The 23,701-nt window shown below is 42.6% G+C and overlaps 1 protein-coding gene across 3 annotated transcripts in view; it reads left to right on the top strand.

Moving 5' to 3' along the window:
• Nucleotides 1-250: 250 nt before the first annotated feature.
• pcdh19 (protocadherin 19) overlaps nucleotides 251-23,701 on the top strand; it is a 254,469-nt gene continuing 231,018 nt past the window's right edge. Inside the window, exon 1 of one of the 3 annotated variants that reach the window (XM_072594681.1) lies at nucleotides 251-3,466. In XM_072594681.1, coding sequence (XP_072450782.1) covers nucleotides 1,001-3,466 — 2,466 coding nt within the window. In that variant the 5' untranslated portion in view covers nucleotides 251-1,000. The remainder of the gene's footprint in view (nucleotides 3,467-23,701) is intronic. The other 2 variants (XM_072594680.1, XM_072594679.1) reach the window with 2 other exon arrangements.

The raw sequence follows: 23,701 nt of genomic DNA, 5'->3' as shown, positions 1-23,701 counted from the left end.
CGTTAATCCTCCACTTCTCACCCATCTAATAGAACTGTTCAAAAAGAAGTCTCTTCGAAAGGGCACTGCGTTTGCTTTCTTGTCAAAAGTAAAAAAAAACAAAACAAAAACGGAACCGCTTTGAAACCGCCGTTTGGAAAATGAACGAAACAATTGTGTTCAATTTGGAAGCTGTGTACAACTTGATTTATTTTACACACGCGCGCTGTCACACACGCACACAAGACTCCTACATACACATACTCCAACTCCCACACTTCGCATTTTGCACAAGCTCCACCTCTCATGTGAGGATCTGAGGAGTGGTGGCTCATCTCTTGGGCTCCTGGAAGTGTTCAAAAGAACTTGTCAATTTGCTGCTGTCGATCAATGCCGGCAGTTGGCTGCGATTGGCTGCAGTTGCGTGCCCGGTCCCGGGACTCCGCCGTGCCAAGCCGAGTCGCCGCGGCTCACTCGCTACTTTGCAATGGCAGCGGCGCTGAGAGCAGAGCTGCGGCAAGCCCCCAGTCCCACCTCCTGCTCCACACCGTTCCAGATGCGCCAATGTGTCTCCTGTCCACTGTGAACTCCTCTCGGAAAGGCGGCGGGTGGGGGGGGCGCAGGCTGAGACCGCCAACTGAAATTAACCCTCCTGCTGCAACGTCTTGAGGAAGGGGATGGGGGGGGGAAGAGTTCGACATGGTTGGTCGCTGAAGTGAGTGCTGTTGCAAGAAGGGACAGCGGAGGTTTCCGAGGGTGCATTGCAACGGTGGCAACTCGAAATCCCATCTCCTTTTGAAAGGGGAGGGATATTTTCAAGGTGAACTCAAAAGTGTTTGCGTGTCTTATTTATATTTTTCGTCCCTCCCTTTTTTTTGCATCTCCGTTCGGTTTTGGCGAGAGGACCAAGTGTGAGGACCCAGAGAGAGAGAGAGGGAGCCTTCGCATGATGACTGGGAGCCGTGGGCAGTGAAATCCAGGGCATTTTATTATTTTTTATCAACAGGTTCCCTGAGCGGGGATGGGTTGGTTGCTAGCGCCGCTGTTCGCCCTGCTCCTGTGGGCTCGGGCTGCCGCCGCCGTGGTCAACCTGAAATACTCGATCGTGGAGGAGGAGAGAGCGGGCACGGTGATCGGCAACATCGCCAAGGACGCCGGCTTGTCCACCTGGGAGCAGACGGTGCCCCTGTTCCGCGTCCTCTCCAACTCGGCGCCTCACCTGGTGGAGATCAACCCGCTGACGGGTTTACTGGTGACCAAGCAGAAGATCGACCGCGACCTGCTGTGCCGCCAGAGCGCCAAGTGCCTCATATCGCTGGAGGAGATGGTCAACTCCATGGAGATCTACGTGATCAAGGTGGAGATCGTGGACCTGAACGACAACTCGCCGAGCTTCCCCGCCGAGAGGATCGACCTGGAGATCTCGGAGACGGCGAGCCCGGGCACCCGCATCCCGCTGGAGAGCGCCTACGACCCGGACGCCGGCCAGTACGGGGTGCAGAGCTACCGGCTCAGCCCGAGCGAGCTGTTCGCGCTGGAGATCAAGAGCCGCGGGGACGGCTCCCGCTTCGCCGAGCTGGTGGTGGAGAAGCCGCTGGACCGCGAGCGGCAGTCCCGGTACAGCCTGCAGCTGAGCGCGGTGGACGGGGGCGAGCCGCCGCGGGTGGGCAGCACCCAGCTCAACATCCGAGTGATCGACTCGAACGACAACTACCCGCGCTTCGAGAGGGCCGCCTACACGGTCAGCGTGCTGGAGAACGCGCCGCTCGGCTCCCTGGTCACCGAGCTGAAGGCGTCCGACCCGGACGAGGGCAGCAACGGCCAGGTGGTCTACTCGTTCAACAGCTACGTGCCCGAGCGGACCCGCCAGCTCTTCGCGCTCGAGCCCCGCACCGGCGCGCTCACCGTCCGCGGCGACATCGACTACGAGGAGGGCACCGTCTACGAGATCGACGTCCAGGCGAAGGACCTGGGGCCGAACTCCATCCCGGCCCACTGCAAGGTCACCGTGCACGTGGTGGACGTGAACGACAACGTGCCGGTGATCAGCCTCTTCTCGGTCAACAGCGGCACGGTGGAGGTCAGCGAGGCCGCGCCGCCCGGCTACGTGATCGGCCTGGTGCGGGTGTCCGACCGCGACTCCGGGCCCAACGGCCGCGTCCGCTGCCAGCTGCTGGGCGAGCCGCCGTTCCGCCTGCAGGAGTACGAGAGCTTCTACACGGTGCTGGTGGACGGCCGCCTGGACCGGGAGCGGCGGGACCTCTACAACCTGACGGTGCTGGCCAAGGACGGCGGCTCGCCCTCGCTGCAGTCCTCGCGCTCGTTCGGCGTCCGGGTGAGCGACGAGAACGACAACCCGCCGGTGTTCGCGCAACCCGTCTACCAGGTGATGGTGCAGGAGAACAACACCCCCGGCTCCCACCTGCTCTCGGTGTCCGCCCGCGACCCCGACCTCGGCTCCAACGGCACCGTCTCCTACCAGGTCGCCCCGTCCCAGGTCAAGGACATGCCGGTCTTCACCTACGTCTCCATCAACCCGACCTCGGGCGACGTCTACGCCCTGCGCTCCTTCAACCACGAGCAGACCCGCTCCTTCGAGTTCCAGGTGCTGGCCCGGGACGGCGGGGCGCCTCCGCTGCAGAGCAACGCCACGGTCCGCGTGCTGGTGCTCGACGTCAACGACAACGTGCCGCTCATCTCGGCGCCGCCGCTGGTCAACGGCACCGCGGAGCTCTACATCCCGCGCGGGGTGCCCGCCGGCTACCTGGTCACCGTGCTCAGGGCGGACGACTACGACGACGGCGACAACGGCCGCCTGAGCTACGAGATCGCGGAGGGGGCGCGCGGGCACTTCCACGTGGGCGCGGCCAACGGCGAGATCCGCACGAGCCGCCGCTTCGCCGAGGGCGCCGACACCACCTACGAGCTGGTGGTGGTCGCCCAGGACCACGGCAAGCCCGCGCTCTCCTCCACCGCCCTGATCGTGGTGTACCTGTCGCCCGCCCTGGACGCCCAGGAGTCCGGCGGCTCCCTCAACCTCTCGCTGATCTTCATCATCGCCCTGGGCTCCATCGCCGCCATCCTCTTCGTCACCATGATCTTCGTGGCGGTCAAGTGCAAGCGGGACAACAAGGAGATCAGGACCTACAACTGCAGGGTGGCCGAGTACTCCTACGGGCAGCAGAAGAAGCCCAAGAAGAAGGGCAAGATCAGCAAGAACGACATCCGCCTGGTGCCCAGGGACATGGAGGAGACCGACAAGATGAACGTGGTCAGCTGCTCCTCCCTCACCTCCTCCCTCAACTACTTCGACTACCACCAGCAGACCCTGCCCCTGGGGTGCCGCAGGTCGGAGGCCACCTTCCTCAACGTGGAGAACCAGAACTCGAGGAACTCCGCCGGGAACCACGTGTACCACACCTTCACCAGCACCCAGAGCTCCCAGCAACAGCCAGATCTCATCATCAACGGCATGCCACTTCCAGAGGTGAGTGCCCACCACCCCCACTCATGCTCCTAGAGAGGCGAGGAGGTCACAGATGGCACCAGCCTCCCCCTTACCAATTCAGTGGTGACACCAGTTGGACCACTGTATCTTCTGCCTGTCATAAAACAAAAAAAAGAGTGTCTGAGACTCTTAGCAGGCCTGGCAGCATCCATGGAGAGGGAAAAAGCAAAAGTTGACGTTTCAAATTCAATGTGACTCTCACTTCCATTCGGCTTGACCCTGAAACGTTAACCCTCTGCACAAGTGCTGCCAGATCTGCTGACTCTCTCCAGCACTCACTGATTTTAATTCAGATTTCCAGCATCCGCAGAACTTTGCTCTCTTTATTTGTGGTCGCCTGAAACTTGAACTAGAGTTGGTGAGAAACACAGTTTCACGAAAAAAAATGTGACTGACAGCCTAGAGTTGGTGGGAAATGTAATTTCACCAAAATAGTTACTGACAGACAGCCTAGACTTGTTGAGAAATGCAGTTTCACAAAAAAGTTAATAGCCAAGGCTAGAGTTAGTGGGAAATGTAGTTTCACGAAGAAAAAACACTACTGGCAGCCTGGAGTTGGTGGGAAATGTAATTTCACAAAAAGTTACCAACAGAGAGCTTAGAGTTGGTGAGAAATGTAGTTTCACAAAAAAAGTTACTAACGGAGAGCCTAGAGTTAGTGAGAAGTGTAGATTCTCAAAAACTATCAGTTGAACTACTTTTCAACAATCTAGTACATTTACAAAATTATTTATGGCATGATTAGCCAACAAGTGGCTGCTGGTGAATCTGATTCAGCAAACCTACTGAATTCAGTGATCTGGAATGCACTGTTTGAAAGGCAGGAGGATGCAGAATGTGATTCAAAACATTCAAAACAAAAGAGGGAATGGCAGAGCAATGGGAAATAATTGGTTTAATTGGATTGCTCTAAAAAGAACTGCCACGACATGATAGGCTGAATGGCCTTCTGTCATGCATCCTTTCTAGGCTTTTAGATGAGTACATCATTCATATTTTTGCAACTCATTTCACTTAATTTCACTGCGGTTCTGAGTCAGAAAGCTTTACAGGCAAAGATAATCAACTGCATTGTAATACTTTGCAACCACCTATTCATTTTTGTTGTGGGTTTGGAAGTGATTTTATTTGCTCCATTTAATATTTTCAGAAGTCAATGAAACAATGGGCATAATGAGTTGATGATGCAAAACGTTTAATTATCGCTGGAAAAAGATACGTTTTGTCTTTTCTTAGCAATATTCAAGTTCAATATGACCAAACAACATGACAGCACATACCTATGAAATAATTACACTGCCTGTCAAAATTTAGGTGTTATGGGCTTGAGGAAGGGCATGTGGGTTAGAAAACTTGGGGTACTTTGGGTGTTTCAAGCCACTGGCTTAAACGTAGTTGTATTTTACACTTGTTAGCTGTTCATTTTGAGTTTGAGTGGATACAAATTGGAGGTTGGTATTTAATAAGTGTTTAATCATGGATCATAAATATTGCAAGGAATAGACAAAATGAATTAAATGTGATAAAGGCATTTTTCTGAAAAAAACATAGAAAATGAGACAGTTTGAAACGAGTTCAGGTGAAGGTAAGCATCTTGTTACTGCAATAAGAGAGCATTGAAAGTTACTGAAAATAAGGACAGATTGATGTTCCTTATCTCCATTCTGAAAAGAAAAAATAGAAAGCAAGAGTTGAGCTGCTTAAGTCATTATGACCTTTCAAAAAGTTAAAATGAAGCAAAGGAAAATCCAGGAACATGAAAGCAGAAATAAAGATATTCGGATAAGTGGTTCTGGAGACATAAAACAAATATGATATCTAATAAAAATGAAGAGAAATATTAGTAACAAGACATTTCAAATATTTTGGCAAAATGCATCAGATGTTTTTATTTAAAAAACGGAAGCAATGATTTTTTTTCCTGAGTTAGCAGCAGTCATTACTGGCAGTGTAACTTGAAGTTTTGAACACAATATTTTTCCTGGGCTTACAATGTAGCTTCAACTCCTGTTGAAATAATAGACGACTGCATATTGTAATACAAATTGTGGTAACATCATTCAAAATGGAAGGTGTGATTGACATTGTCCCTTAAATGGTCAAACTGGTGCATACTGACAGTCTAAATGCTTCCTCTTCATTTCTATGTTGCATAAATTGCTGAAACATAGTCACAATTAGCCAAAGTGCTGAATTGCCTGAAGAAGCCTTTACTCTAGAGGGAAACTGTTAGTGATGTTTCGAAGGTAATGGGTAATTTCCCCCTCTGAAAACATGTTCCAAATTGGATCCCAGTTTTCACTTGGCCTAATTGTTCTCTTTTACCTTGAACACAGAGACAGATCGAATCAGTCATATGTGTCAGTTAAATAATTGATGAAAAAGTCGGATTGTTCACTGGGATTTTCTGAATGTAATGAATATGATCTGTGCAAAAGCCAGAGTTAACTCGTAGTATCGACTGCCTAATTTTTAAAAAGGGGGAATTAAAATAAGATTTTGACGGTAATTATTAGAAAAGAGAATGAACTACATTCATAGATCAGTAAAATGTACTTAATTAATGTAATGAACGGACTGAGGTTTAAAGCTACAGTCATTCTCAGAAGGTTACACTGCGCAACCAGGGTCTTACATTAAGCAAGAGGAGTACTTCAAATTGCATTTCTGACAGAAAGCTAGTTCTTGTAAGGTAGTATTGCTGGATATCATAGCCATGACTGACTTGAATGTTCCTACACGGAACCCTGAGCATTCTCCCTCCACCATCCCCCCACCTCCACTAAAAAGAACGTTTGAATTGCCATCAGAGAGTCTGTGCTTACACTTGTCATCAATGTAACACCAGGGTACATAGGACTGTAGCAGTAGAGTCAGTGAGACTCAACCTTGCTTGGCCCCAGCAGCTGCTTTGCTCTGAGCTTTTAGCCCATTTTCTCTTGATCTGCCACCATCACAATAATCACAGTAGCCAAAAAGAAGACAGCATTGATTTTATAACCTGTGAAATTGTGCGACCCCCATGACTTGGGCCACAGACTTTTCACAAGCTCAGTCCTTGCTGAGGAAAAATAACAGCTTTTAGTTTACCATGTTACTCTCCAAACAAGAATTTCAAGAAGTATGCGAGAATTAAAGATAAATGGTTTGAAATTTTACTTTTCACTCTATGCAACATGTCACGTTTGTTCAGGTCATCTAAAATTTGAAAATTAGATTTCTCCACCTGCAGCAAAGGGTCACAACTTTATCACCCCTTAAAGTCCGATCATTGACCTTTCTTGGTAAAAGGAATGTGCTGCATTTTACTTTAGGCAATTGTTAGTTGCTGTAGAACAGTGCATTATGTTGGATAGTATCATACCCCAATGTAAGTGAAGCATGCATTTTTCAAAATAGAGTTGGCGTTATGGTGAAGGACAATCAAATCACAGGCTGGTATGATTCAATTTGATAGGTTACTTTTGCTCACCTCTTTAAATGTACCCAAACCATTTAGCAGGCATTAAGCAAAGATCAGGAAGCAGTTGTGGGAAGTGAAGGAACATGAAATGGCAGGTGAGGGGTGAAATCTCCACTGAATCCCCCTCATGAACATGGGCACTCAGCTGTGAGAATTGTTGCCTGGGAACTGAGGGCAAGTGCCATTTTCTCTCAGTTACTACAAAAGTATTATGTACGATCAGGAGTAAAATGAAAAAAGTTAATGAGGATAACAGACCTGCCCTTTTTGAAGACTACAAACATTCAAATAAAGTTATACTTTCAATAATTTAATTTAAGGTTATAACTTCTTAGTACCTGATAAATACTGAATTAAAGATATTATGAAGTTTCTGATGTTAATGATTTAAACAGGACATTGTGTTCAAGAATGAATTAGATTGAATTACTAGATTGGGTTGGGATATCTGGTTGGCATGGACAAGTTGGACTGAAGGGTCTGTTTCCATGCTGTACATCTCTATGACTCTATGTACTCTATGATATGAAGCTGCTACATATATTTTTGCGAGATAAGGAAATTTTACCCTCAACTACTTGTTTCTGTATCTTTAATTGGGAGTCTTCATCAGCAGTGTCATTGGAAACTGAGGGGAAAAATAGATTCTTCAGCAAAGGGTCATTATCAAATTATTGTTTCTATGAACTTGGTGAGTGGAAACCTGCTGCCATACATTCTCTATTTTGCAACGTTGACTACATTTCACGGGATTACACCAAAAATCTGCTGATGCTGGAAATCTGAAATTAAAAGAAGTGCTAGAGATACTCACCAGGTCTGGCACTACCTTGGAGAGAAAAACATGCAGTCATGTATGAATAAATGCAGGAGTAGGCCACTCTGCCCCTCTAGCCTGTTCCATCATTCAGTAAGACCATGATTGATCTGATTACATTCCTGCCTCCCCCAATAATTTTTCATCCTCTTGCTAATCAAGCATTTATCTTGCTCTGCATGAAATAATATTCAATGACTCAGCTTCCGCCCCTTTTTAAGGAAGAGAGACTCTCAATTGTTTGAGAGAAATAAATGTTCTCATCTCTGTCTTAAATGAGTGACCCCTTTTTCCAGATTCTCTCATAAGAGGAAACACCTTTCCCCATCCATCTTGTCAATCAAATCACCTTATTTCTAAACTCCACTGGATACAAGCCTAGCCTGTCCAGCCTTAAGACAACTCTCTGATTCCAGGTAATAGTCTAGTAGGCCTTCTCTCAACTGCTCCCAATGCATTTACATACTTTCATAAGTCAGGTGAAGAATACTGTACACTGTACTCCAAATAGGGTCTCTCCAGTGCTCTGTATAATTACAGCATAACCTCCCTACCTTTGTGTGTACTTTTCACATTGTGCTACCTCATGGAGGCTCAGTGGTTAGCACTGCTGCCTCACTGTGCTTGGGCCCTGGGTTCGATTCCACCCTTGGACAACAGTGTGGAGTTTGCACATTTTCCCTGTGTCTGCGTGAGTTTCCTCTGCATTCTCTCGTTTCCTCCCGCAGTCCAAAGATGTGCAGGTTAGGTGGATTTGCCATGTTAAATTGCCCATAGATGTGCAGGCTAGGTGTGTTAACCATGGGAAATGTAAGCTTAGAGGGATGGGATGGGTCTGGATGGGATGCACCTAGGACGGTCTGTGTGGATTTGATGGACTGAATGGCCTGCTTATACACTGTAGGGATGCTATGATTCTTTGCATCATCAGCAAATTTAACAACCATATCGTTGAACCCTTTGTTGTCATAAAATTCTGGTGGAGTAGCAGCACAGCATGCCACCTCCTTAGTCCAAGAGCCTGGAGCTTGTCTCCTCTGTCTGCTTTTACTTCATTTTCCTTTCTCTGCTTTTTAAAAAATGTTTCCAGTTATTAGGCACCTGGAATGATGGTCTCCTCCTGACTATGTCTTCCAGGTATTTCATTGTTCTTTGACTGGTATTCTCCGAGCCCAGGAGCCATTAACTGAACTCTGATGAACTTTATCTTAATTTTACTTTTTTTTATTATTATGTATGACTTCTGTCATTAATATAGGCACTTTGGTAGTCGACCTGTAAAAATTTTCTCTGTATTTTTCATGTAAAAGAACATGTGGCAATAAATTTCTTTTCCATTGCCTTCACCCAAGTCATTTTGATAAACTGTGAAGGATTGAGGCCCCAACACTGATCCCTGTGATATATCGTGTTGCATCTTGCCAAATGTATAATGTCACATGCTTACTTTCTATTTCCTGTTAGATGACCTGTTAGCTTTTTTATCTATGTCAATAGAGTTAAAAATCACACAACTCCAGATTATAGTCCAACAGGTTTACTTGGAAGCAATCGCTTTCGGAGTGCTGCTCCTTCATCAGGTAGTTGTTGAGCAGGACCATAAGACAGGATTTATAGCAAAAGATTACAGTGTCATGTAACTGAAATGATATTTTGAACAAACCTAGATTGTTGTTAAGTCTCATCTTTTAGAAATGGGTTGCAGGTTTTGCTTCATTAGTATGTAAATCCTAGAATTTCGAGAATGTGACTTAAATGAAGTTCTGGGATTTACATATTAATGAACCAACTTGCTCTTGTAGCCACAGTACGTATAGGGCTAATCTAGTTCATATCAGATTAAATATCAGATTTTACTTATTTGTTTTGATTTGTACTATCAGTTCTTCTATTTTGTTTCAAATGCTATGCACATTCAGATACAGCGCCTTTCAATTTGTCCTTTTGTTATTTTTGCAATCTCTAGTCTTATTTTCTGATTTACTCTTAGTTTTGTAGTCTCCATCCCTTCCTGTTATGGTCTGTTTATCATTTTACATATCAATACCTTTCTTCCTTAGCTTGTTCCTACTCTTTGTCTGTGGTTGTGTCTGAAGCAAATGTTTCAATGTATGGAAAATGTTTTTTTGATTTCCCAGTTTCATGATCTATGTTATGTAAATGCAAGTTTTTCTTTAACTTTGTTGGCATTAGTCACAAAATAATGCTGAGCAAAATTGTGGTTGTTGTTGACAAATGCAAATTTATGCCATCATGCAGGCAAGCGAATTAATAATTAATCAAATACCCCTAAAATGCATAAAATTAGACAATACAGAGTGACTAGTTATAACAAATTTTATATTTTCTGGCAACTGTGTTTTGTGCAATTTAGCTTTTTATGCATTCAATAGAGTATTAGTTCAGGCTCCTTTACACACATTTCTGCTGCCTTGTGCAGTAACCTGAAATATTTAATTTAGAGACTTTCTGCTTAGATTTTAACTATTTTGTTAAAAGGAGGTGCTACAGACATGTTCCGGTTGCCAGCTCATTAAGTTAAGGTAAAGGCCACAGTCTCGCAGGGATGGTTTGGAATCATTGAATCTATTCTGTGAAATTCTAGTATGGGCACATTCCATAAAGATTGTGAAGGTTACAAAGAGATCCATGAAGTTCACTAATGCGTGGAGCCACCTTGGAAAGAATGTGCATTCTTTACTTTTTCCCCATTGTCATCTAAATTACCACCTTGTGTGTTTGTGTGATATATATAAGAGCTTGGATCAGGCCTGACACTTTGCATAACAATGGCATCTCATTTAATGTCATGCAGAGGGCAAGTTCTCATCAAAGCTGAGCCCCGGACAAAAGCACTGAGTATAGATAGCTTTTTACCATTAAAAAGGGACAAATGAAGACCAACACTCAGGGGTTTTACATTACAACAGTGCAGAAGTCTATTCTCTGATGCCAGTTACATTGCTACATTTAAACAGTGTGGGACCTGAAGCAAAATCAATGAAAGTATTGAAACTGATGTTGTATGAAAGTCTTGTCTATTCCACAGCATTAAACGATGAGATGGAGTTCCAGACGTTTGTAGTCTGAGTCCTTACCTTGTTTCTCACATGTCTACGAAGACCAGTGTCTGATCTGAATATAAGGTTGAATGGCTTAATGATAGGTAGGAAATGAGAGAACCTAAAACTCCACTTAAAGATACTCATGATGGCTAAAGAGGTTACTTTATCAGTTGCTGCTGAATGCTGAAAACATGATCAGAATAGAATTGACAAATGCGATGCACAATAAATGCAAAATTGTTTGGCCAAGAACACACAGACTCAATTGTGCTGCCTATTTTCTGTCTCTTGTTATCATGAACTCATATGGTAAATTTCCCATTCGTTAAACTTTAAAAATAGCAATCCTCTTGAGCTTAATTGATTTAATTTCTGATAAAACAAGTGTCTTTCATGTGAGAGCTGGTGTGCTGAAATGTGCTGTATTACACTTTACAGCTGGGATTACACTGGTAGCTCTCTTCTCACATCCCTCCATTAAACTTGCATATAACAAAACCTTAAGGAAATCATTGGGATCTCGGTACTGTGCTGCAAGATGGAGGTGGTGAAAGTCTGAGTGCCAGTGTTGCCTTGTAAAAGGGGATGGAGAGGGGCAGTCCAAGGTAATTGGAGTGCGGGAATGTGTAGGACATGAGCTGAGAGGTAAAGTTGAAGGGTCTACTGCATCATAAGGGTTGGTGACAGAACATAGTTGCTGGAAGTCTGAGAGTAGCATTCTCCTCAACAAATCAGCACCACATCAGTTAGCTCAGTGCTGAGTTTGGAAAATCCTTAACATAGGTCACCTGCCCTCTCTGTCAAAGCACGGCACAGTGGGAGGGGGAGAATTGGAAACCCAATTTGAAAGAAAATTCACTCCTGTTCTGTTGTTCCACATATAAATAGTCACCCAGATGCAGCAGATGTGTTCAATAGATCATCGTGCCAAGTACAATATATTACTGAGATTGTGCCACCGTTAGTAACATCTTCTAATTTATGGAACATTTTAACTGTGTCAACCGCTGATCATTTAACTTGACCTTTTCAGACATCCTGAATACAACATGGGGGGAGAAAACAGCAGACCTATCAAAATAAGAACAGATCAGGGCATTAGTGTTCCTGCTGTGCTTAAATATAGAAGCAGAACATCAAAGTGGCAACCGGTTTTTCAAACCTAAGCTATCAACTAATTTGTATACGTTAAGCAATCATAAGAAGAGAATGCAAAAAAGGGATTTCGTCCTTACTGAGCAATACTATATACAGATATTCATTGAAAGCTCTGGGTTCAATAACAAGGGAGGCAATTGATATATCCAGCCAAAGGCTCCAGAAAAGCAGCTTCTTGTGAATGTGCAGCTCAACAGACATTTCAGAAATTCACATCTAAGGCAGCAATCAATGGGAAGCATGTACAATTTAATGTTTGAACTGACCCATGTAATTTCACTCTGATGTAATTTACGCATGAGTTGTGGCTTAATTCTACCACTCTAGAGGCCAGGGTTATTGCGTGTGGGTGGAGCTGACTATACATTTTCTCTCTGCAACTGATGAGCTGGGGGAGGGGAGGTGAAGGGGCAACATGTTTCAGGTCTCCTTTTTGTGTTGTTCAGTATCCACCACTAGGAGGTGCATGTGAGCTGCCTGGGGGATGAGTTTTTTTTTCATCTGCACGGAAGCAACTGGTCTCTTTTTGATACTGTGGATCTTGGTGGCAGGCCATTTGATTTATGGGCCATGGTCCAACTTCTGTCCTTCATTAGGTGCTCCTTATGCCAAGCCTACTTCCTTGGCAAATCTTCTAGGCATCTTCCTGAATATCTCTTCATGTAACTGGTGTCAAATTTTGTCTGATATTGCTCTTGTGAAGTGACTTTAGAATTTTATTGTGTTGAAGATACTATCTGAATGGCATACTAACCGCTATGCATCTTAGCGTTAAAGGGCAGGTCAGGGTGGTTTCCTCAATTTTAATTCAAATCTCCAAAGGCATGGCAGACGGTGTAATTTGAATTCAATGAAAATATGTAATTAAGAGTCTGATGAATATGAAGGAAGGAAATTGCCCTCCTGAATGGTCTGGCCTACACGTGACTCCAGACCCATAGCAATGTGGTTGACTCTAAACTACTCTCTGGACAATTAGGAATGAGCAGTAAATGCTGGCCTAGCTGGCAACGCCCACATTGCATGAATTGGTTACAAGAAAAGCTGCAGTATAAATGATGGTGGGGTCTTTGAACGGATCTATGCTGTGTGAATATTTATTCCTCCACCAAGATTCCCATTTTTAAAAAAAAGCATAGGTTATGGGATCCTCCTTTGCATTAATTGACTTGTGTTTCCTACTTTACAACACTGATTACACTTCAGAATGTATCTCTTGGCTGTGCAGTATTTTACTATGCTTAGAGGACATCAAGGCGCAATAGAAATGTTGTATTTCTTTTTAAACTAAATAACAGGTAGTTAATCTGTTAAGAGTTGGCATGGAGCCAATCCTGCATCATCCAAGTTTGGTGCAACTTTGTGTCAGGCTGCTAGCACATTGGATGCCCCATCACACTGTCAAGGCTGTTATGGCAGGTGATGATAAAGGGAGTAGGTACGGGGGCTTGGGTACAGATGAAGACCTGAAGCTAATTTATATCTGGCAAATTTTGCCAGTCCCAGAAGGCCCACACATTCTGAATCAGTGCAAAATGCCTTTAAGAAGAGTAACTGAGTCTGGTCTGTGATGGTATTGGATTCTTTGTACATGAAAAGTTAATTAATTGCTGTCTCATTGGTCACTCATTAAACAGTTTTTAAAAAGAAGGAAGTAACATGATTTCAGTAATTAATGCAAGATCAGTTGGTGGAGGGAAGAACAATTCAAAAGTCTTAATTCACTGATCCCTTGCATTGTAAAGTCTAGCCTGATAACTGCAAATCTGCTGTTTCTTCTATTAGACTTCAGAACACAATAAGGTGTGAAATGATAGCTGTAAAGAGTCTGCAATAAAACAGAATCTTAAGATTCTGCTCTTAGAAAAATATGCCTGCAACAGCAGTGGTTTTGCATTATATTTGCTACACTAATGTGTTGGATTGGCACTGATAACAAACACAAGATTGTAACTTTTGCATATTAATGTTATCAGACGAGGAATTTCAGTGAATGGGTGAAGTTGAATTGCATTGTTTAACAATTGCCTGAAAATTGCCCCTTGCAGTCTCTTTGATTGGGTATGTGTTAGGGTCCCTTTAAGCTTCTTTGTTCAATTTATTTTGGTTGAAAACGCTCAACTTCATTCATTTTCAACAAAGCATAGAGGTGGATGAGGGTAAATCAGAAATCGCTGCTATGTCTGCATGAAGCCATCAACTCCAGCATATTTTGCACCACAGAGATATGGAAATATATAAAGAGATTGGAGAGGGAAACAGTTGTTAAGATTCCAGGCTGATCACCTTTGATCAGAACTTGGAAGAAGTTTGAGATGTAACAAGCTTTAGGCAAGTAGAGAAGAGGGAAAAGGTGGGTGGGGAGAAAAAGAACAAAAGAGAAGGTGAAAGGCAGAAACAATCAAGTGGCAAAAGCAAGGATGGAGAAGGGCAGAGGAGATACTAACGAAACACAGATGGAAACAAAAGATGTGACCAAATGAGCTGTAAATTAGAAATGCCAAAGCATCTACAAATACTATCTGAAAAACTTAGGTCACAGGCTTTGATCTGAAACTGTTGAATACTCATCCTGCCAGTGTTAAGCACCTAATCAAAAAAATTAGTTGCTGGTCTTCAAGCTTATAGAATCATGGAGGTTTACAGTATTGAAGCAGGCCCTTCAGCCCAACCTGTTCATGCTGCCCAGTTTTCACAATTATGTTGAGTTTCATGAAAATATGAAGTTGAGGACAGGGAAGTCAATGTGAGAGCAAGTCAGAGAATTAAAATGACAATTGACTGAAAGTGCAAGGGCACATTAATGGATTGAATGTAGCAGTTCATCAAAGTGGCCACCCAATTGCATTTGGTCTCTCCAATGTACAGGGTGATCACACAATGAACAGAGCATATCATATACTCACTTAGAAGAAGAACTATTTCTGTTTCACATGGAAAATGCATTTGGGAACCTTGACAGTGGGAAGGGAGGAGTAAAGAGACCAGTATTCCATTCTTTTTCTTGTATAGGAAGTTTTCCTATGAAGAGGTGGGGTGATTGAACAGTGAACCAGGGTGTCGTGAACTGAGCTCATGTATCACACTGTTTCCTGTTATTACGACCAACTGAAAATGTTAATCACCTTTGCTTTTAATTTCCAACCTTACTTAGACATGCCTTCATGTGGTCTTTGTCTGTTCCTCTTTGCAAATGTTTCTATTCCTATGCATAGTGTATTGGCCAACATCCCGTGTATGCCCACTAATACCTCGCACTTCCTTGAAAGCACTACCTTCTTCTCATACAAACTTTATTCCATTCCCCTAAATCCTCCTTTCTGTCCAATTGTGTTCCCTTCCACACTAGTGCTTATGAATATGTTTTCCTCAGTCAAAAATTCCTTCCATCAAGGTTAACAGGACCATTCATGTAAGTTCCATTTCCTTCACTTCTGCAGTCATCCCTTCACCTCCTTCTCAGAACCATAATAGCTCACCTTCCACCCACCAACCTCCAGAACTGCCAGATCACCTTTGCCATTCCCAGTAACATCATGGCACCATCACACATCTGCCTCCCTTGCTTTTTATCATTTTGAAGGGACCAATCCTCCAACACTCTGGTCTACTTTCTCTCCCCTTTGGACCTTGCCATGCAAGTATAAGGGATGCATCACCTCCTCTTTAACCTTCTCTCTTACCACCATCTACAGCTCCAAGCACATTTTTTAGGTGAAATAGTAATTTATTTCGTTAGTTCACTGTTTAGCTTAGATCACTTTTTTAGATTACTTACAGCATGGAAACAGGCCCTTCGGCCCAACAAGTCCACACCGACCCTCCAAAGAGCAACCCACCCAGACCCATTCCCCTACATTTACCCCTTCACCTAACACTATGGGCAATTTAGCCTGGCCAATTCACCTAACCTGCACATTTTTGGACTGTGGGAGGAAACCAGAGCAACCGGAGGAAACCCACGCAGGCACGGGGAGAATGTGCAAACTCCACACAGACAGTTGCCTGAGACGGGAATTGAACCAGAGTCTCTGGAGCTGTGAGGCAGCAGTGCTAACCACTGTGCCACTGTGCTTTATTCACTGCTTGTATGTCGTCTCCTTCATATAAGCATGAGTTTTAAGTTGTCTGTTTAATTCTGTGATCCATTTCCTCTCCACATTCTGTGATCGATCTCCTACACTTTTAACAGCACATCATCTCTTTAAGCACTTTGCAGTCTTCCGGGTTCAACATTGAGTTCAACAATTCAGATTCTTTGCCTCTTCGATTGTTGCCACTTGCATCTCGTTCAGACTCATTTTTTGTTTCCTTTTTAGTCCTATTGCCATTTCCTTTTTGCTGCACTATTCTACATTTTGTAATTTAAAGTCTTCTTCCACACTATCAAAGGTATTCTTTCACCACCCAACCAACCACATTTTCTTCTCCCACCACTTTGTCTCTGTTCTTGTTAAAACCTGCTACATTTCTAAAGTTTTTCCCAGGTCTGACAAAATGGCATTAATCTGAAAAGCCAACTCTGTTGCTCTTTCCACAGACAACTGCACATCCTGCTGACTATTTGCAGCGCATTTAATTTTTATTTCAGGTTCCCGGTATTCATGGTATTTTGCTGTTGCACTGTTTATTGAGTACCCGTCAGTTACTTTTTACATGATAGGTGCGCAGGCAACAATCAACATACAGTCCCCTCAGTGTGGGCTGCACTCCTTGTTTAAACTGTCCCATGAAAGTAAATACATGACTGAGACCAGTATTTACACAGTGGTGCCCAACATAGATATTGGGTCTGGTGCTCTATGGTATGCACAAAGTTTTGCAGAAGGCAACCTCAAGGACTATAATACACATGGAGCACAACACACTGGTCTGCAAAAGAACAATGTCAGTTTAAAGTTGTCACATATTTCAATTTCTTTGGCAGCATCAGGATAGGCCAAGCAGCAGTATGCAGTAAGTCCACTTGTATGAGCCAGTAGAAATGTAAAGGCAGGTGCTATCAAAACAATAGATTTTAGAGGGGAATCTTCAGTCTTTATCATTTAGACATAAATTAGATTGAACCCATCCATCATGCTGCTGCACAATAACTACAAGGGAATAGGTCTCAAATCCTGTTCTGAACAAAGGTAATAAAGACTGTTTTAAAACCCATTACTCATCAAGTCACTAAATGTGGAGTATTTTCACATTTTACAGTGTGCAGTTGTCTTTTATTTGTGAAGGTCGACAAAGAAAAGGTCATTTCTGAGTGGATGCTTACAATACATTTTAGGGACAAAAAATTGCACATGCTGGAATCCAAAATAGACAGGCGGGAGGCTGGAAGAACACAGCAAGCCATGCAGCATCAGAAAGCGGAGCAGTTGTCGTTTAGGGTGTAACCATTCTTCTTGAGTCCTGAAGAAGGGTTACTCCTGAAATGTCAACTTCTTCACTTCCTGATGCTGCCTGGCTTGCTGTATTCTTCCAGCCTCCTGCCTGTCTATTTTACAATACATTTTAGCTAATGATGACATTAACTTGTGATGTACATACTACAATAAGTGTTGAAGTTAAACTTTCTACTTAATTTGACAATGTTGCGAAGCAGGAAGTGCTACGTGACACATTGAGTAAAAAGATATGTGTGATAAAATTGTAGATCTGTTGTACATCTCACTTCACCTATCTGCATGAATGATAATTATAGGATCTCATCTGAAAATACTGCTTGCTTCTAATATGTTTATCTGAAAAACTTTTTCTGTTGTGTTCTGCATGTATCCAGGGCAAACCTATTAGCCTGACAATAATGACTCACTTAGATTAACCTTTTTATGACAATTATGCTACAATTATCAGGGCAGCTGCATTAACAGTCTTTTTTTTCAAAGGAGCCGTGTGATGTATTTAATAGCTAGTCTTTCAAAATGGTTTGACCTGATTTTCTGGGTAGCTGCATAAAGTGAAATAACATGGAGATAATTTGCCTTTTTAAAGAAATGGGACTAGTTAGAACATAGAACATAACAGGGCAGTACAGGCCCTTTGGCCCTCGATATTTTGCCGACCTGTGGAACCAATCTGAAGCCCATCTATCCTACACCATTCCATTTTCATCCATATGTTTATCCAAAGACCATTTAAATGCCCTTAAAGTTGGCGAGTCTACTACTGTTGCAGGCAGTGTATTCCACGCCCCTAATACTCTCTGAGTAAATAAACTACCTCTGACATCTGTCCTATACAGAGGAGCCTCGATTATCCGAATATCAATTATCCAAATTTTGGATTATCCGAAGGAGATCTCAAGGTCCTGATAGAAACATTACATCAAAGACGTGTTTCCAACATTGATTGTAACTTTTGTTTGCAGTGATTAAAAGTGAACTCGGCTTGCTGAAATGCTGCCAAGAACAGTCTTGGACATCGATTGGAGCCCAGGCACTGTCTCCAAATGACTGACCACTCGCCCTCTCTCTCTGCCCACACTTTTCCTGGAGTTCTACACAGGGGTATACCCTAAACCCCCCTCTTCCCCAGATAATCCCTCCAACATTGTTCTGTAGAGGACAAAGTTGGAACCTGTCAAAAAGTTGTGTGTATGTGTATGTGTGTGTGTGTGTGTGTCAGGTGGTAATTATAGACCAGTGAGCCTTACTTTGGTTGTGGGTAAGCTGTTGGAAAAACGTTATATGAGATATAATTTCTAATCATCTAGGGAGGAATAAGTTGATTAGGGATAGTCAACACAGTTTTGTGAAGGGTCGGGCGTGTCTTGCAAACCTTACTGAGTTATCTAATTTAGGTCATGGAGATGACCACCTAAAAGAGGATTACACTGGCTCAACAATCGCTTCTCTAGCTCTTAAATGGATGGAACTTTTTGAACACAATATGACAAGCCTCAAAATCTATTTCCTGACCAAACTTCTGGTCTCCTCACCTAACGTCCTGTCAACGTTTTACCCAGTGCTTCCAGTGAAGCACTTCAATTGTGTTAAAGAGTCTGTTTCTATCTAGGTTGCTAATGTTCTGCTGTGCTCTTTTTATGTGCCCTATTATTTCACTTCCATTAGAAGTGTGACATGAATTAGAAAATCTCTGCTACCTTGTTCTAGACATTCAGAAACTACTGTTACTGGAAATCATTCATTTATGCAACAATTTCTGTTCAAATTGTAAAAATCTATGAGACTGTTCATGTTCTGAAATGTCTTAACTTGTGATGCAAAGGACAACAGTGATAAAGAGTTGTAAAAAACATTATAAAAGACAAAGCTTTAGAATTGTTTCACACCATCGTAGGTTCCTGCCAACTCAGAAGAAGTTTCAGACAGATCTAACTTTGATAGTGTTGTTTTATAGAGAGCTTTACCATCTCTTGTAAAATTTGTAATGTTAGCCAATATTCTTTAACCAGGTGTTATGACATGCTTTAGATTAGACTAGATTACTTACAGTGTGGAACAGGCCCTTTGGCCCAACAAGTCCACACAGACCCGCCGAAGCGCAACCCACCCGGACCCATTCCCCGACATTCACCCCTGCCCTTAACACTGCGGGCAATTTAGCATGGCCAATTCACCTAACCTGTAAATTTTTGGACTGTGGGAGGAAACCGGAGCACCCGGAGGAAACCCACGCAGACACAGGGAGAATATGCAAACTCCACACAGTTAGTCGCCTGAGGCGGGAAATGAACCCAGGTCTCTGGCGCTGTGAGGTAGCAGTGGTAACCACTGTGCCACCGTGCGCTTTGTTAAACCAGACAGTGCAATAAGGAGAGTAGACCTCATCTTGGATGCAGTCAGGAAGGAGCTACTAGCCTTGCATTGCATATCTGTTGAGCAATTCACGAGAATAGAATTTATCCAATATAGCACTTTATACTACGCTACTCATCCATTGAGTTGAGCGTTTTCATCAGATTTTGTGGGATCGTGTTTTTTAAGGTGCTTTAACTGCACAGTGTAGTTGAAGGTTGATGTTTAATTCTCGCTATTGATTTCTGTGTGCAGAGTAAACAGACCAGGTTTCAGGAATAAGTCAGGGAAATCTAATTCTGCTGGTGAGTGAACACTATCAGTTTCAGTAATGAAAATCTTGGGAATTGGCCTCGTATGTTGGTCTCTCGGTACCTCCAGATTTAGAGCAAAGCCCATTGCAAAACTCCAAAGTGTGGAAGTGGAGGAATGAAACATAGAGGTTGCTGTGCTGCAACGAGGAACTTGGATTGGTAAAAGTGGATCATATAATTACACAGTGCAGTCCAATAGGTTCACTTGCAAGACAGTAAATAGTAGACTTTCTTCTTCCAGTGAAACAAAGAGTGGGGTGACCTTAGCATTGCCTCTTTGGTTCTGGAGTTAGGGGTTTTATTCTGATTATCTTAGGTATAATAAAGTCTTGGGATGAAAATTTAAAAAGCAGCTCATAAAAATGAAGCTACAGCACTATTATGTCTGATGCAGTACAAACCAAGTGACAGCACCAATAGGAATTCTGAGTTGATGGATCCTAGATTTTCAAGGAACCATTTTGAATCAATCTTTTAGTCTGGTAAGATTTAATTTACAATGGGACCTGCCAAAATATTGCCACTAGCCTTTAAAATTCCAAAATGTACTACCACTGATATATATATATATATATATATATATATCTCTGCCAATATTTGCAAGATTCATTGCATTACATGCCAAAGGAGGGGACAGATATCATATTTGGATTCTTTAAAATAGCCTGTAGTAATTGAGATGTTAGCAGATTTGTTCAGAAATAAGAAAAATCACACCTGTCATTCTAATAAAGTAGTAAAAGACTGATGGTCAGCCTAATTCATTGTGGAATTCTGGAATATTTGTTTCCGGCTGGAATAGGAATCAGTCCACCATTTCCTCCATTATATTATACTATTTAATCTTCACTGGAGATCGAATTTCAAATCAAAACAAATGACTTGCGTTTTGCAGTGTTTTTCATCACCAGTGGATCTCTCAAAGTTCTTTGCAGGCAGTTTTGAATGCAGTTTCTGATGCAGTGTAGGAAACAGGGCAGCTAATTTGTGCAGAACAAACTGCCACAGACAACAATGTGGTAGTGACCACATAATCTGTTTTGGTGATTTTGATTGGTGAATAAACTTTGCCAGAACAATGGAGGTGATTCTTTGAGATATTATCATGGGTTGCTGAACATCCATCTAATCTTCAGGATGGGACTCGATTTTAATGTCTCAGCTGAAAGATGGCATGGCATCTCTGAAAGTGCTGCACTCATTCAGAATCAGGTTTGATCTTTACGACAACTCAGGTGCTCATCACTTTCAACATGGAACTGACTAGCTTCACACTGTTTTGTCAAAAGGTGAATTAGACCACAGGGATAAAAAAAAGCACTAACAATAAAACTAGAAAGTCAATCATTTAAAGCATTGATGTTATGAAGTAAAGCTCTGGATCAAAGATAATCTTTGCCTGTCTGTCTGTATTTTTTACATCCACATGACTTGAAAGCCCACAGGCCATTACAAGTTGATTGGCATTGAATTCTAATTCCATTAAGAACTCTGGGATATTCGCACTCCCTTTGGTCTGCACATTAGTGATTTGAGCTGCTTCCGTCAGGAGAAGCTGAAGTGAATGTTAGGTTGTTATATCCAACACATCCAATCTCTGATTTCTAGCAGTAATTCATTTTTTATCATTTCATCTACACAGAAAAGGATATGTTTTCTTCTTATCCAACTGCAGCAATTAACTGCTCCATTGGGAATGTAAATGAACAATCTTTTTGTCACAGGATGGCTGCATTGCTGTTTTCAAAATGGTGCTTTTATTTCTTTCAACAAGGTACGCAGAGAGTCTGTCCTTTTAAATCAATAGTTAAGAACTGATGCCCATTGTTACTGATGATGGTGCTGTTTGCCCGAATTAACTAAAAATATCAATGTGCTGCGCCTTTTAAAAAGAGGAAAATAATATCCTGGGACAATAGGTATAAACAATTAACACATCCATGTGAAATTCATCTCCCCACCAGTTCAAGCATTAAATCATTTATTTTGAATAGGTTAATGTGACTTGCCTAAAATTAGCAGCAAAGGAAAATTTCAGATGATAGTAGGGGCAGTGTAGTTCAAGACAGACTGTTTCCAGTGACAGAGATGTAAGATTAAATATAAAAATTTAGGACAGAGAACTGGAGATTTTATTTTTAACACAGGGTTTGTGGGGTTGTGATTGAAGTCAAAAATAAATAGTTTTTAAAAATAGAGTAGATAAGTGTTTTGAAAGTGAATTGAGATGCAATGGGCTGAAGGGCCTGTTTCGATGAATATATTGAATTGTAAAAGTAATAGAGCAAGAACTTGCTCACAGCAACTTGCTTGTGTGATGGATAAACAACGAGTTGAACTTTGTGTTGAACAACCTATTTCTATGTTGTAATGTCTGTGTAACACTACAGGATTCTTTGTATTATGCATCACAGCTGGCAAACAGTCAATTCTTTTAAGGTTTGAAATACTGTTTGATTATACACTGATGAAAAGAACGGACATAATTATCAATCACTAGAAATCTCATGGGTAGCTAAAAGCTAGTAATCAGGTGTTTCTGTGTTTCTGAACTCCTGTTATAATGTGGGCACCTCTGCTTTTCCCACACACAAGACAATGGGTCAATATAACCACGGTTCCCATTCACAGCGGCATTGTGACTGCGGTCAGTATTTCACGAGTTAGGGCAGGACAGCTGAAACATAAGCCGCTCAGAGACAACAGTTTTCTTTCATTGAGTACACAAATGGTTGACTACTGCACGTATTGATTTCCCACTTCTAATCAGCAGGCACAGTGGAATAATGATCCCTTTTTCTAGAAATGAAGAACAAAAACTTGGTGAAACCGGTTTGAATTCCCAATGCCTCCATTTTGTTTGAAATGGTCACATCACTTTATAATGCTGTCTCTTGAACTTTTCTCCCCCCATTGTTTGAGATTGAACCTATGCTGTTTGCAGTGAAGTTATCATGAGGAAACTTCACCAACATGGCCCCCTTGGCATTTCTCCCTCTTTGAAAGAGACGGCTTAAACTGCCATGAACAGCAAGCCCTTTTAGACTTTATTATCAATTTTAATTGTGACAGAAGCAGAGATGTATATTGTGCAGAGCGAGACAGCAGGGGCAGAAGCTTAAAACCTGAGAAACATTCACTGGGAGTGAAAGGCCAACTACATTTGAATATATAGTCACTGTTACAATGTAGTAAGTAAACAGTTAAAAAAAAGCATCCAAGGAGCAGGAGAATCGACATTTCGGGCATGAGTTCCTGAAGATGGGCTCATGCCCGAAACGTCGATTCTCCTGCTCCTTGGATGTTGCCTGACCTGCTGCGCTTTTCCAGACACAAATTTTCAGTTCTGATCTCCAGCATCTGTAGTCCTCCCTTGCTCCTAGTTTAAAAAAGTAGCCTATTTAGTAAGCATCTCATAGAAATTACCCAGATGTAGCCCTTATATGGAAGTGTATGATACGAGCAGGTGAAGGTTTATGTGAATGGACTTAATTGGCTTGAGATAAACATTTAACATATTTGGTTGGGGAAATCCTCAATCTTCTTCCCATTTGAATTAGTAAAGCTTGCAAATAATCACATTTCCCATTTCCAAAAAAAAGTATCTGGATCGTTGCATGTAAGAAGTTTTAAGGCTTGCAAAAGT

Source organism: Chiloscyllium punctatum, chromosome 25 (assembly GCF_047496795.1).
Source record: "Chiloscyllium punctatum isolate Juve2018m chromosome 25, sChiPun1.3, whole genome shotgun sequence".
Classification (NCBI taxonomy): Eukaryota; Metazoa; Chordata; class Chondrichthyes; order Orectolobiformes; family Hemiscylliidae; genus Chiloscyllium; species Chiloscyllium punctatum.
Note: the sequence above shows the minus strand (reverse complement) of the source record. Positions and strands in the feature narration are given on the sequence as shown.